Source organism: Callospermophilus lateralis, chromosome 2 (genome assembly GCF_048772815.1).
Source record: "Callospermophilus lateralis isolate mCalLat2 chromosome 2, mCalLat2.hap1, whole genome shotgun sequence".
Classification (NCBI taxonomy): Eukaryota; Metazoa; Chordata; class Mammalia; order Rodentia; family Sciuridae; genus Callospermophilus; species Callospermophilus lateralis.
The window spans coordinates 49,836,569-49,852,960 of NC_135306.1; the positions used below are offsets into that span (position 1 = coordinate 49,836,569).

The 16,392-nt window shown below is 40.8% G+C and overlaps 1 protein-coding gene across 3 annotated transcripts in view; it reads left to right on the forward strand.

Annotated features, from left to right (window-relative positions):
• Positions 1 to 16,392, forward strand: part of Slc24a2 (solute carrier family 24 member 2) — a 208,778-nt gene that overhangs the window by 144,275 nt on the left and 48,111 nt on the right. For 2 of the 3 annotated variants that reach the window (XM_076843407.1, XM_076843408.1), the window contains exon 4: positions 10,101 to 10,151. The exons of the other annotated variant lie outside the window; for it this stretch is intronic. In XM_076843407.1, coding sequence (XP_076699522.1) covers positions 10,101 to 10,151 — 51 coding nt within the window. The remainder of the gene's footprint in view (positions 1 to 10,100; positions 10,152 to 16,392) is intronic. 3 annotated transcript variants of the gene reach the window in all.

Below are 16,392 nucleotides of genomic sequence, written 5' to 3' on the forward strand. Positions count from 1 at the left end.
GAAACCACCGAGTCCAGCCAGACTGGGAGATAGGATCCAGGAGGACATGCAAGTTATTCTTTCACCAGCAAGCAGCACCCATTCTGTGCACCAGTGTTGTCCATCTCACAGTCAAGGTGGTGCTGCCGTTTTGTCTTTTGTGCTTAAGGTCTCTTCGGATGGCTCTTTTGCAAGGTGTAATTCCTCCTACTTTACAGAAGTAATGAAGAGGACACAAAGAATGGAGGCCAGATACATTTTCCCCTTCCCAGGCTTCTTCCCCACAGAGATGCTGAAGCAGAATGCCTGAACTTTCAGTGTTAAAAATAACAAAATGGCCAGAAGTACCAAAGGCAACCAGCTAAATAGGGGTAACAGAGCACTCTGAAAAGGGATTTAATTCAATTTAGTGGCATTTGTTGAACTCCTACAGAGTGCCAAGAGCTCTGCCAAGTGATAAATTTAACAGAATCAGTATAATGATAGAAAACACATAGATTAGGGTACATTTGATGAGCACAGCAACAGAAGTGGATACTGGGCACAGGCAGGAGAACGACTTATACTGGGGGTAGAGGCATTCAGGAGTGCTGCCTAGACTAGGGAACCTCAAAATGGGGTTCCAGAAGATTCAGGAAGCTGGGAAAAGTCATAAAATTCCAACAAAAAACATAGTATACACAGGATGCAGAGGTGTTGATTTTCACTTTGTATTTTGAAAAGATTACCCAGATTTTAAAAAAAAAAAACATAAAAGACAGATGAGAAATGCTGGGAGTAGACATATGGTAAGAAAAATTCAGAAATGAGGGTTCAAATAAGACTAATACAGTAGTGTAGGTAAGGCCTCAGAGAAGGTAGGGGATAGAGCAGAGAATACAGAATCGAGGACTTTAGGTGGAATGACTAGGACTTTGGTTGGATCATGGGTGTGGCTTATGGAAGAATCAGTCTTATCTTAGCTGACCAATCCCCAACATGGATCTGGTTATGTGAAATATACCAAGCTCATTTCTATAGGGAAAAAAAAAAAAGTTGAACTATCTGTACAGAACACCTTGTAAGCACTATATTAAAAAAAAGAAAGAAAGAAAGAAAGAAAGAAAAAGAAAAGAAAGAAAGAAAAAAGGAAGAGAATGAAATATTTTGTTGCTTTTAAGACTGGGTAATAGTTGTGTTTGTAACCCTTACCTCAGATTTTATAGGATTTGGTCAGAAAGTGCTCTTTGCTTGATTTTGCAAACATAATCCTTCCATTTCCAGAGATGCAAAAATGTACTCAAGATGTGAGAAGATGTCATTAGTAAAAATGTCAGCCTCCCAGCCCCCTAAAAATTATTAAAAACATATTTTAGAAATGTGCTATTAGAAGAGCTCAGACAGATTTTCTGAAATAAAAAATGAATCCCAAATGTTGCATGGATGGTTTCAGATATTCTATGTTCTTTGCTATTCAAACCATATTTTTTCACTCTCTTTAATGAAACTATTTTATCTCTTGAAACTCCAGCTGAAAAAGAAAAGACTAGAGAAAATGTTGAACATTCACCTACAACTCCAAATTGATACCCATGGAGGCAATCATAATGAAAACAATAGCTAAAATTTATAAAGTACTTCCTATATTCCATACACTGTGTTGGGCATTTTACATAGGTTCATTTATTTATTTTTTACATCAGTCCTATAAAATAGGAAATTTTGTTACAACCATTCAATAGATAAAGATGCTGAAGGTTAGAATAGTTAAATAATTTGCCCCAGAAACAAAGGGCAGTAAGTGAAGGAGTTAGGTTCAAATTCAGGTTCACTGAAGTCCCCAACCCATCCTCTTACTCACTGCACAGTGCCACTTTCCTGAACAGCTCAAGTCCCCCTCTGGATTTCCCTTTCAAAAACTAAACTTAGAGATCTTTCTTATCTCTCTCCCTGAGTTGCACATTCTTTTGATAACACCGACAGTCCTTCTGTACTGAAAGACCTTATACAAAAGAATATGATGTTCAGAGACTTCCTTGGCATGACGTAGTTGGCCATTCTTTTTGTCATTTTTCTCCTTTTACTTGTTTTCTTTTTTTCCCCTTGTGAAAAAAAATGTTACAAACTTGTGAAAATAAGGTTGTTGTTTTTTTATTGGTTGTTCAAAACATTACAAAGCTCTTGACATATCATATTTCATGCATTAGATTCAAGTGGGTTATGAACTCCCATTTTTACCCCAAATACAGATTGTAGAATCACATCGGTTACACATTCACAATTTTACATAATGCCCTATTAGTAACTGTTGTATTCTGCTACCTTTCCTATCCTCTACTATCCCCCCTCCCCTCCCCTCCCAACTTCTCTCTCTACCCCATCTACTGTAATTCATTTCTTTCCTTGTTTAAGGAGAGAAAATAGGTTTTAATCCTAGGCAGTCACTTGATGTGACTTATATCAGTATGGACAACTCATCACTCACTGGGCTTGGTCCCAGTGAATGAATCATAGAGCCATATATATGAGCACTTCCAATATTCCAGGAATCACATAAAGAACTTTACAACAACATCATAAGGAAGGTCCAAGAGTTAGACCCACCTTACAGATGAGGATCCTAGGGCTTTGAAAGTCTAAATATTTACTACAAAGTCACCCAGCTGACAAGAAGTCAAGTCTGGATTAGAACTCAAACTTAGGCTGTGCTACAAGTTCTCCTTTTTCTGCACAGTGGTGATAGGGTCTGCTGATACCAGATTCACTCTGATGTTTGTGAAGATCAGAAGAATTCTATCCATGTAAACTTCCTGGTTAACTTGAGGTCAGAACTGATACCTACCATATATCTAGTGAATATTATGTGTCAATTATGTATTGAGGACCTGTAATCTCACCACAGTCCAACAACACAACTATGACGGTTCCCATTTATGTTAAATGTTTAAAGTGAGTCTCAAAAAGATAAGGTAACCTGCCCAAGGTCTCTGGGTTAGTAAGTGGCAGACAGCAGGGCTCCAAACCTTACACATGGCTACCATGCTACACCATCACTTGTTTTTCTCCTTGATTCTGGAAAAAAAAAAAAAAAAAAAGGAAAAAAAAACATATTTCAACAAAGAGTCAGTGTTGAAGATTATTACTGAGGTTTTAAATTACACAATTTAACTCAACTGTTGGGGTTGTTTCTCTTGCCTTGGTTACTCATTGTTTTTCTTAAAAACTCTTTCCAGAAACCTGCTTCTTCTATTCTGTACTCTCCCTCCTCCCTAGTCCACTTCAAATGGGAAGCAGAACAGTACGTGTAGGTCCCATTTTTCTTGCTTGATCATCAAGAGCATGTAAATATGGTGAGATATTGCCTGAGTCAGCTCCTCACCAGACTGACATCAGTAACCACTGATATTGCTAAGCAACACCACAGAGGAGCTGGCTGTAAATTAAGTGACAAATTTATAAGAAGTCAGAGTATCTGGGGACTCACTTGGACATTTTATTATGAACCATCTGGATGATCCACAGTAATGACCACACATTATTGTTCACTGTTCAAAACTGATAATTCTCACATAATTATATTGACACCTCCCTCTGTGATCCAAACCTACCTTTCAGAACTTTGCCTTGGACTTTCCAAAACTCCAGATATTTCCCTGCAAGATCATTTGGGATATTTACACTTAATAAGCAATTTCTAATCCTCTCAAATTAAAATTTAAAGCAAAACAAAACAAAATCACTCTCCTGGCTTGCATAATGGGGGAGTTGGCTGGTCAGGACTATAGATAATGAGGGGGATTAGTCACAGGCTCATCACAGCTCAGTCTGCCTAACATGAGCACAGTGGTGGTCCTAGAGGAATTTGAGGTCTGACACTCAATCTAATCTAGAGGTGAGCAGATTATGGTATCCTAATAGGTGAGGGATATAAGCTTTGAGGGAGACAAAGAAATAAATCAGAGTCCTTGATCCTCTGAAGCAAGGTGCCTGGAAAGAATTCCTTCCAGTTCTAACAGTTGGTCTCATTCATTCATTCAACTCTTATTTGTAAGAAAATTGGACCAAGCAAATGATTTTAAACTAAGGGCTACAGATTGATATCACCATGATATTGTTTTTTTAATTTGGAATTAGTTGGCAGCATTTAAAAAATCAGGAGAGTTCACATAAAATTCCAAATGTCTGGCTTTCATTGGATAATCAAAAGATCTGTCAATACACACCTGACTGCATTCCCCCATGGAGAGGAGAACTGGAGCTGAGGGACTGCTCTACTTTTTAGACATGTGCTAGTTTTCCATAATCCCCACTACTCCCTATTGTTTCCCCAGTCTGCTTTGCACATCTATGGCCCCTGTAGTTCATTGGTGCCTTATCAAGATGCCTACTATGCTGCAATCACTAGGGATCTTTCTGACTCATCTTTTGGCCACCAATGTAGCATCAGCATTTCTTAGAGGTGGGGGCCTTAGAATGGTATCAACATAGGGACATAAATAAGGAAGTACACGAGAAAAGTGGGAAGATTAATCACAGCAATAACAAGCCAGTGTGTCTGAGTTTGCAGGAAACTTGACAAGGGAAGAGTGAGGATTTCATGAAGGGGATGGATTCAAAGGGCATGAAGTAAGATGACAACACTATATGACAGCTGTGTGTGTGTGTGTGTGTGTGGTTGTAGATCCTACTTGAAACTCATTCAATAGCTGATGCATGATAACTATTTTAGTTCATTCTGTACTGCTGTAGCAGAATACCTAGACTGGATAATTTACAAAGCACAGAAATGTATTTCTCACAGTTTTGGAGGCTGCAAAGGCCAAGATGAAGCACCAGTGGGTTTGGAGTCTGGTAAGGGCCCACTCTCTGCTTCCAAGATCTGAACGCATGTCTCTGAAGGAGAAGAATGTTGCACAGTCCCACGGCAGAAGAGCAAGAAAGAGAACCCACTCCACAGCCCTTTCTTAGTGGCACTGATCAATTCTCGAGGGCTCCGCACCTCCCAAAAGCCACAACACTGTTGCATTGGAAATTAAGTTTCCAATTCATGAATTTGAGAGGATACGTTTAAATCATAGTAATTACCCACAAGCTCAGCTCTTTATTTTCCTTTGCAAAGTTCTTGCCTTCCTACCAAAAGCCTGAGAGGTTTGAATCTCATAGAACAAAAAGAAGTGCTCATTAGCATAGCCTGGGAAGAGTCAGATGTGAGAAGAACACCACAGGGCAAAATCATCTCTGTTAACACCTCGAGTATGACATATATGTGCCACATATTGAGTGCAGCTGTCCCCAGGCAGCCGTGTACACATTTAAGAGTCTCTTAAGGAAGTTCAGTGCTCGAACATCGATCCCCCGCAGAATGTTAAGAAGAGCTTCTGCAATGAGTCAGTACTTTGAAAGCTTTTTTGAGTGAGGTTTAGAATTTGAAGGTTAAAATATTCCTTTCCTTCCAACTTGTGAAAGAAGTAAGAATTCTTGGTGGTTTCCTCATTTAACCTCCATCTCTTAAGGTGCTTTTTTCTTTTTAAGTTTAAAAAAAAAAAATCACTGAATAGGATTTAACCAGCTTGCACTAGATGTTCAAAGGACCTAATGAAGAGGGGTCCTATTATTAAAGATGCTGGCACCACCCCATAGACATGTCTCAAAGTCATTGCTCTCTTCCTCATTTTACAGAAGACCCAGTTTCAAAGAGGTCACCCAGATCCTGAGTAGTAGAGCCTTTGCATTAGCTGTCTGCTCAGTGTCACTCAGACTCACTCTAGTTGTATAGTAATGCCCCGGTAGCCACAGAGGAAGAGACACATCAGTGCCAGCCCTTTTTGACTTCGGCAAATCCGGGGAAGATCAACAAACCAAAGCCTCCTGAGCTGCACTGTCATTTGAAGCTGTCCATTTGTCCACTTTATTTAAGAAATGTGAGCAGAGTGTGTGGTGTGGGAAAAGCACCTTTCTGTGTTCTACTGGGACAGATCTAAGGAGGAATAGAGTCTCCACCTCCAACATAGGGACAACTTGTGGGAGAGACAGGCTCCCATGCAAACATTAGAAGAAAAAGTAGGAACACTGATGATTGCAAAAGTGAAGGGTCCACATCTGCTCCCCAGGGATGGTCCATATTTGAATTCCTTAGATCTGAAAGTAGCAAGCAGAATTCATGAAGAGATTTTTTTTAAATACTAGCCCTGACATTGTGGGATGTTTTTCCTTGTTGAGCCACAATTCCTATTTTAAACCTCTATAAGGAGTGTTGGATTTGTTTTTAAAAGAGTGTACGATATGTGAAGCTCCCTAAATGCCCTGCTCCATATCCCCTGGATTCTCCTTCGATCTTCCTGTGATGCTTGTAATATGACAGCTGCCATGTCAGTCGATAGTTGTGTGTGTCCTCATCTCATCTAGACTTCACAGCTGTCTTAGGGTGAAAACAATCAAGTCCCTTTGGAGCTGAGTATTCTAAGGTTCAGAGAGGTGAAGCCATTTGCTCAAAGCCACACATCTCATATGTGGCAGATCTTGGGTCCAGACCTACACTCCTGACTTCATGTTCTAATTTCCATGTATTAGTGAAAATAATCCTCCATGAATCTGGTGTGATCCAGTAGTTGTACACACCGTATAAGAGGGTTTTACCAAGAAACTACTGTCTGTGTTGAGAAAGCCTTAAATTTTAGGTCTTTGTACACAGGTCAGACCAAGACCAAAAAGAAACTAGATCTTTGAAAAAAATTAAGCAATCCTTATTTTTCCCATCATCTAATACTTAAATAATAAATACTTGCTCTCACTGATTTCTTTCAGATAAAATGAATTAGCATAGGTCCTTCCATTGACTTTCCATTTTATATATCAACTTTCAAGTTCTCAAATGTAAGAAGTCATTTTTCTACGGTTCCCTGTTCTGGGATTTGTGGTGGGGTAAGGGTCAAGAATGCCAGAAGCCTCCAAAGTAAAGCTAAGAACTACAATGTTGGGAGAGCTATGTCTGTGTACTTCTCAAAAAGGGAGGAAGTTAGGAGCCAGAAATGCTAAATCTTATTCACACATTCTTTAAGACTGATGGCAAAACTTTTACTTTGATTTTGGCAATTGTAAAGTGTAGACAAGAAGTCACAGGTACCTTACATCCTGGTAGTTAGGTTCTGGCAAGATTGGAAGAAAGTGGATTAGAAAAGGTTCATACCCCAAAGATGCAAGAGCTTGGACACCTGTGTCCCCAGAGGGCCTGAAAGCAAGTACATGATCCGATTATAGGCTCAACTCAAACATCAGCCGGTGGGTTCTGTAATGACTTTTTTCAGGCCATGTGGCCTTCTTAAAGAAATGTTTATAGAGAAGAGGTATCAGATGGGACCAGAATGATAGGACAGGTGAGCCACACGACTCTTCCAATCCTCACTGCCTCTTGCTCCGTTGATACAATGAACGTTACTAGATGGGATTAAGCAACACCCTCTTGAACCTCCTCCCTTCTACCCTAAAGAAACTTAGCTGGGATCAGGCCCAGTTTGAATCCTAATCCAAATAAGTTGAAGGTGCCTTGGCTTTTCATTATGGGGAGCGTGCTGATTGGAAGCCACGTTCCTGCACAGGTGAGTCTGTTCATTCCTTCCAGCTCCTCTCAGCCTGGCTAGGCCTGGCCACAGGCTGTCAGTAGTGGCTATTCGCCTCTCATCATGAGGCATCCTGGGCTGTAGGGCAACGGCCAGGTGCGTGATGAGCTCTGGCTTATGCGTGCATGTTGTGTTTGTCCTGGTCGCATGTCACACTCCTCAGCCTGCGCCTCTCAAGGCCTGGTTCAGGAAATAGGGCTGCCTGCCTGTTCCGCATGAGGCTGCTGATCCCCATCTCACCATCCAGTGTGAAAGACTGTTTTCCAACAGGCTGGTTTCCTCCTCCAACCTTTATTGCCTTTTCCTTCCTAAGCTACAAACACTGTTCCCTTCTCTCAGGCAGAAACTGCCCCCTCGACTCCTGCCTCCCTGTGCTTTGAGTTGTCCCGCCACCACTGTTGTTCTGCAGCTTTTCACTACTCTTATTCCACCATTGTTAGCCTCATTTGTGGTATGTTGTGCCCAGTTCCTGTCCCTCTGTCATCATCTAAGGAAGCAGCTATCCATCTAGATATTGCCACCGTGGCAAGAATGTATGTGTTTTATCAGACAGGAACAGTTTCAATTCTGACTCTAAATATAAATATATTTTTGATTGTATTTATTGATGTATACCTGGTTCCACAAGATATGAAATTGAGAATAGTATCATCTGCCACAGATCGAGGTGTGACAGTTTGGAACTGATACATGAAAACAGGTGTTCACCTACAGAGAGGTTTGCATCAAAAATATGGATCCATAAAAATGCAGTGGAATTTCGTCACCGTACAAAATATGGTTTTCAGCCAACTTTGCAAACAAAACCACCCATGTTCTGTTTCCTGAGCAAATAATCATGAATGCCAGCTGCTTATTTCAGTATTTTACCTGGGAGAAGGAAGAAAGGCTACAAAAAATTAGTTGGATGATATAATTCATCAACTTACTACAAGATTACACACATACACACAACCATATCTATTATCTGTGAAGCCACTATGAATAAGTTTAATATTTATGAAGTTATTTAGATCATTTGAGAATTCCAAACTTGTGCAATGTTGAATGTATAATAGACTATTGTTTCTAAAATACCAGAAATATATATATATATCTCCCTCTGAAGGCAATTCCCAGAAGTCATAAAATATTTTCTTATTTACACAAAATTCATTTTCCTATTGAAGAACCTGCATTGTTTTTTAAGGTTCTGGTAGGGAGAACTCAAAGTATTTCCGATAAAAGTCAAAATAGGCAGATTTTTGCAAAACATAAAAATGAGGTGATTTTTCTCCCCAAGACACAATTTGGTACTGGTATATCAAAATAGCTTTAGATAAAATTTTAGGCATGTGAAAAGGAATACATAGAAAACATATAATATAATAACCCAAGAATATTTATTGTTGCATTTAAAGCTAGATCTTTTCTCTTGTACACAAACCCATCGATTAGAAATTGATTCATATGTGGATCTCCAACATCTGCCCAAGTTAATGGGCCATAGAGCCGTTCTGCAGAATCACGGGAATATCTCTTGAGTCTAATTAATTTCTTGAAGTTTATTGGGAGAGTGTGGTCATGACCAAGAAAAATATATTTAACCTTCTCACAGTGTTGCTTAGAACAATCTGGGATTTTCAGACAAGCAAGAATAAAGTTTCTATTTTAAAACCAAAGTAAGAAAAAAGAAGTGGTGCATTCCCTCCTTACCTCTCCCCCCATCCCACCGGCCACACCCTCAGCTGACTGGGAATAAACTGTCTGCCAGTGGTTTCCCTTACAGGCTAATCCAGTGGTGCCCTGCATACAGAACAGGGGCTGTGGGTCCACCCATCCCTACTGTTCACACCTCAGCAGGCCAGCAGGCGATGTCGCCTTGATCTGTCACCTGTCTGCAAAGGGCAGGGTTCCCTGGGAATATGCCTCACTCTTGCTCCCTCTCAGAAGCACTCAACACCAGAAACAGCTCTTCCCAGCATGCTTTGCACACAGCAGAGTTTTCTGCCTGAAGTTTAAGAAGTTAAAGGAAAGTTTAAAACCTGGTTTTTCATTTTGGATTCTCCCAGGTAGCTTTCTTATTCTCCAGGAAGCACTTCTGTTGGAGAAAAACTGTGAAATGAACTCCTGGGGCTGCTGAACCAGGGCAAGAAATACCAGTGTCCACAAGCTTTCATGGACCTGGACATTGTCCTTGTCCAATCCTTCTTTTTTTCCTGGAGTGTCACCTCTATAAAAATCATAGAGCTAGACTTGGCCTGGGGTGAAGTATCTGTGCCAAGTATTCGGTTTCATTGGATGTTAACATATTCTGTAATGCAGGGCACATCCTACCCTCTGTAGAATAATATATTTTAAGTGATTTCTGAAAATGGGCTGTGAAAGCTGTCTGCCACATGGCCCATGTTTGCACATCTCCATATAGTTACGATCGCAGAATCTGACAGTATAACTCTGAATCTGATTAATTAAGAATGTGTAAAAACAAAGTTCTTGCATTATAGCTCGTTCCTTATCTTTGTGTCTTTTACTGTGATATTGTAGAACTTGGATCATATGGAAAACTAAAATATTATGACACAATGACTGAAGAAGGTAAGAATGATTTTAGAATTGTATGCATTGGCTCTTTCTTTCCTTTTTCTTTTCTTTTCATTTATTGTGTCCGTTGCTTGCCCATTTCTTAAATCTTTCTTTTTTTTCCTTTTTGCATGACTTCAGTGACATTGTGTGATTTATTATTTGTTCTGCACTTTTGTCTAGTTTTTGCCATTGTATTTATTTGGAATTGGAGACGTGCAATACCATGGGTAATCATGTTATTCCATTCAAACAATCCAAACCATCCAGTTGTGTAACACACTCAGAGAAATGGTGTCAGCAGTTTAAACACAAATAAGCACTCACACATTCACAGCACTGATTAGAAACACTCATCTTATATGCCCTTGATTTCAGAGAGGGGTTATGTTCTGATGAGTTTCTGATTTATGCAAAGGAATGAGAGATCCAAAGTAACTCAACATCCCAAACCTGCTTGAAACTCAATTCTGGTGCAGAAGACTGTGGGCTCATGTCCTCAGACTCAGACAAGAGCTTTAGTCTTGGAGGCCAGGGACACCATTCTGGCCAGTGGAATTTTCTCTACAGGGACACAACTCTGTGAGATAGGGCATATCATTTGAGCCATTGTTCCTCAGTAGAGATTTATTTTTAAATGTATTTGGTAATGGATTCCAGGCAGTACCCCCAGAGGACAGCATTGTTCCAAGCAGAATTGTTTTTTTCTGAATTAAGTTCAACATGGAACAGCAGTTTGAAATTTTTGAATTCTTGTAAAAGGAGTTGTTTTATGGACTTCTCCCCTGTAGTATTCATAAGTGATGAAAACATTTGAGGTCTTTACATGATTTTTACACTAACAATAAATCAAAGGGCACCCTGGTAGGGGAATCAGCTAATTTTATCTTTCAACATGAGAGAGAAATTCCCAAATGTGTTGCATATCTTGCTTTCAGTTTCCAATATTTCTAAGTTGCCTTAGCTTGCCAAAGGTCTCCTAGTTGCTTTGCATGTAAGAAGTGAACCATCTGACAGCCTTGGGTAAGAGGAAGCCACTTCTCAGCCCCACCGCACTCTGGCTTCTGCACAACACCTGGTCCCTTCTCCATTACTATCCCGTGCTTTAAATTAACCTCTGCAATGTTTTTCAAAGCAGCAGGCCACTATTAGGATCTCAAACTGGGCCCTCTCAACCTCGTGAGGGAAATGTAATCCCTTGGATAGTGAAAAGTCCAAGGGCAGAATGCTACCTACAGGAATAAGCATCCTATACCACCAGGGGACAGAAAGGACACTGCATATCTTTAAAGGAAGGATCCTGGACCAGTTATTATTTTATTCCTGATTTGGGGAGGAGGGTTTGCTAACTTCTACCTGGCCCATCACAGATCTTCATTGTACTTCTTTATACCACCTTGCCCACTGCCCTCCACCTCCACCCTCAACTCCTGTTGCCAATATGCCTTTGTCTCCTGGTCACCTCAGTGTCCCTTTCTTCCTTACTCTGTTCCTTTCCTTCCTTTTTTTCACATCCTCTGAGCAAATGTCGCTGTCCAAGTTCTCCCTTCCTCTCTCCTCCCTGTCCTGGACAGTTCAAGATCACGTGAAGAGGCAAATGTGGCACTTCCAACCTGATGGTAGCACGTAATAATGATTGAGCTTCTGAAGCAGGAAAGCAAATCAAATTAATACCTGGAATGTGAACCAAGGTCCTTAGCAGAAGTGTCAGATTGTGTTTGGGGCCCTCACAGGTTGGCTTTAACATTCACTATCCTTATTGACTTTCCTGTGCCCTTGTGCATATCCCTCTGGGTCCCATCATAGGTGAACATTCATCCCCATTATGGTCATAACTTATATAGCTAAGGCAGAATTTTAGAATGTTCTTCTATGAATGTTCATATGATGTTACCAGTTATTTTGCAACAACCAAAAAAAAATTAACTTCCTTGTTAAATAAATGGGAAAGCTTCTGAGTTAAATAGATTTCTTTCCCATGTGATTTCTTGGAGTTTCAATATGCTGCCATACACAGCAGCTTATAGCACATCCTAAGGCGGAAGGAACACACAAAATTTCCCAGACTTCTTTGATCTGAGAACTGTAACAAGGAGCTTCTCATGGGACCAAGGACAGTGCTGGCTAAGGTTAATCCTTCTCCTGAAATAGGAACTTCTGAAAGATTAAAAAGTCTTCCTAACACATAGCAATCCCTCTCAGGTACCAGTGAAAATAAAATTTCAGAAAAGGGTTCAACCACCTTGAATCATATCCTTGGGCAGCTGCTTCCCTAAAAGCCAAGTTTGGCTTAACCCTAATTCTGGGATTCCTTCAAAAAGACTCAGAGCCAACCAGGAACAGTAGGCACACCTGTGATGCCAGCAACTTAGGAGGCTGAGACAGGAAGATCCCACATTAGAGGCTAGCCCAGGCAACTTAGCAAGATCCTGTGTCAACATAAAATAAAAGTGTGTAGAGCGTTTGCCTGGCATGTGTGAGGCCTCGGCTCCATCCCCAATACTGAAAAAAAAAAAAAAAAACTTAGTAACCTCAAATCTGGCAATTTCCAGGCATGTCATATTCATATTCTTAAAGGCCCTTCTCCTCTCTTTGAAAAACAGTAAGAATAACTCTGATAGACGTCATTTGCATGCTATGCAATTTAAGAAAGTGTAATAAAAAGGAAGAAGTTGGGGGCAATTACTGTAAACTATCTAGCCTTTGGGAAATACTGCCCTCCAGCCAGGCATTTTCACAATTTCATAGCTGTAACTAACCCTTGAGCAGGGCTTTATTATGATTGCTATGTGACTAGTCACTATGTATATCTTTTCAGGAATATTCTGGACATTGTGTGAGGCCAGCTACTTGGGATGAATCTCTCTCTCTCTCTCTCTCTCTCTTTTTTTAACTCCCTAAGTGAATCAATGCAAAGATATGTTATATACAATACCCCATATCCAAAGAGGAATTGGGCAATGATTTCCAAAAATACAGCATTGTCCTGCACATATTTTGTTCATTATTTTTAAGCACCTACTGTGTGCAAGTTACTCTGTGGGCGCTTTAGGGAAATAAGACTAAAAGGTGGGAGATTAGCTCCCATGGGGCTTTCAGACCAGGGAGAGAAATAGCACACAGCTATCCTTGAGGTGCCAAGAAAAAGTGGTAAGTCCTGTAGGTGTCCAGAAGATGTGGATGGATGACAGGAGGAGGAAAGGTGGCTTCGATGGGCAAGGGAAAGAGATTTTGTGGAGAGATTCTGTAGTCTTTGAACTTGGCCTTAAAAGATCAGGAAATACAGGATAAATTGGTAAAGAAAGGTGGCAAGGGCTGACCCGCCAAGCGAGAGGGATGAAAGGATCGGGGGACGCACCTGTGCTTCCTGGCTGCCTCCGACCTGCCAAATTCGGACTGGGGCTTTACATATCATACATCATCTAGTCTTTATCATGACCACACAAGCAAATTTCATTAAAATAAGAAAACCAAGGCTCCAAAAGGTATCTTGTTAGATGAAGAAACTGAAACTCAGAGTAGCAAAGTAATTTGCTCTGGGGAACCAGAGGTAGCAGGTAGGAACACAAGACCTGAACCTGGGACTATGTCACCCAGAGTCCCTGCCCTCTTGGTAGCACACAAGGCACATGTGAGGAACAGGGGCAATGCAATTGGCTACAGTGTAGGGAACAGGGAGGAAAGGCCCAATGTAGACCATGGACCAAGAATAAGAATGTCACAGAGTAGACAGTGAGCTACATTTAAAAAAAAAAAATTCATCCTACTCAAACACTTTATCATAAAAAGTTTATTTTAATAAAACAATATACCTACTCTCAGACACTGGGCAAAATTACTGCATTTGCAAAGCTTGCCCTTGCCCTCAGAGCCCTTTCTTCCCTCCCTTGGCATTCAGGTGAACTACCTGAACTGGAGCAGCTCCCTGGGCCACACCCACCCTCCTCTCCCAGCCCAAGTCAATCAGACTCTGGTCCCCTCATTCAGTCACTCCTAGTGCATTCACTCACTGACACCCAGGAGAGGCCAGCCACTAGATGGAGGGCAAGGCCTCTGGAGTTAAGACAGTCCTCCTAAGGAACTTGTGAGCTCGAAAAAGACACGGCAAAGAGAAGAGATCCATGCAGACCTAGGTGCCAGGAGTCAGGTGGAAGGCATCTCGCTCAGCCTTGGGAAGCGAGACCAGGAGAAACTGTAAAACCCACAGCCCTGCACCCAGCAGGCCTTGGCACCATTGCCTTATTCCTGCTTCACGAGTCGACATGCTACCCAACCAGCCACCTGTGCTACTAGGTTCACTTCACAATCACGACTCCTGGGCTGTGAGACATTTCACCAGCCCTGATCCATCAGTGAGCTTCACTTTTCCCAGGGACCATATTTGCTTCTGTAATAAGACATTCCTGGAGAGACAAATGAATGACCCTCACTGTGGTCTTTTAGGAACCTCAACTCCCTCCATGGAAAGTCATGCCCTTATTCCCTTAGAAGAGAGACTGTGTTATCTTGGAAGAGTAATTTCAATTCTTAAAATTAATAATCCATAGCTTATTTCTCATCTGCAGATACCCAAATTTCATATTCTCACTCTGAAAAATTACAGTGAATTAAAATTGGCATCCTTTCCTGATACTACTGTAAATAAAAATATGGAAACTTAGTTCAAAGTGAAACAAGTTTGCATGATGGAATAGATGAATTTACTGGAGAAGAGGTCTTTCTACCAGGGACAATATTCAGAACTCATAATTTTTGCTCTTTGGAGTTAAACATTGCATGGAGCTATGAAAGTAGGTAACCAGACATCCTGACTAACACCTTTCAAAGAAGTGTTGTACAGGGAAAGCCTCCTGAATTGTACTGTCCTAAACTCATTGCCACTGAACAGGAGCATGTCCAGAAAAAAAAAGGTTTTACCACTATTTTTAAAAAATCAATCTTTGATCATTGTGTAAGAAAAAATAGGATAGAAAGAGTTTTGATGTTAAGGGCAAAAATTATAACTTTTTCTTTAATGGCAGTAGCCTATCAACAAACTGAGAATTATGGGATCCTAAATTAGGCAAGTGGCTGAGTTTTGAAAATTCCAATTATTTCAAAGAAACAAAAGCACCTTAAGGTCACATTATCTCATCATTCGACATTCTTAGCTGCAGTGACATAGTCCAATCCTTTTTCAAAGAGAAAGGGTCTTTGGAGTACCATCCAGTATTATTTTCCAGTGTCCCCAACGGGTCCTCTAAAAAATGTACTTCTAAACAAGTCCTTGCTGTGATCTTCTGCCTTCACAGTACACTGTACTCCTTGATCAAATGGATAGGACCGTGTTATATATGCTAATATTTGAGGCTGGTTTGTTTCAGCTTTATATAATAGAAAGCTCAGAATAACAGTGGCAGATAGCAGTTTACTCAGATGGAAGTTCATTTTCCTCTCAAGTGTAAGAAATCGAGAGCCAGATAGGACATGGGATAGCTAGCAGCTCTATCATGTTTCAAACTCGGGCTTTTTTCACCATCCTTCTGCTCCAACCTCAGCATAGGACTTTCAATCTCAAAAGCACCTAATGGTCCCAAATGGCTGCTGCTGGAGCTCCAGCCAGCACATCTGTATTCCAGGAAGGAAAAAGAATCAAAGTGATTTTCCCCATTTTTGCTTTTGTTTGGTTTGGTTGGTTTTGTTTTTGTCTCCTTTTCAAGGAGCCTTCCCTGAAGACCCTCTTAGTAAAATTTCCCCAAAACTCAGTCACATGAATACACCTAGTTTCAAGGCAGCTTGGAAATGTAGTTAATTAAATTCAGTGAGTTACTAAAGAATAGACACTCCATAGCCAATTTGCAGTCTCTCCATGACAGAGAAATCTCACTTTCATACATCTCATAGTGATGAGGAAGACTGAGACTAGAACAATCCATATAGGAGAGATGCTGAGAGCTCATGGTAAGTTTGGGATGGTCCCAAGACATCCAAGTAGAGATGTTAAAAAATAGTACAGATGGGAGGTTGAAGCTTTGGAGAGAGGTCAGGCAGGGCTGCAGACACAATTTTGAAAGTCATAAAAGATAGATGTTCTTTAAAACCACAGACCTGGATGGCAATTCCTGGCTGACAGATAGAGAGGAGATGACCAAGGATGAATCCCCGGAGGCTCCAAATTTGAGAGTCTGGGGGAAAGGGGAGGCTAGGAAGAGAACCAAGATGGAATGGTGACCCAGAAACTGTGTGAAAAAAACATGTTCCAATGAGGGAGCAGCAA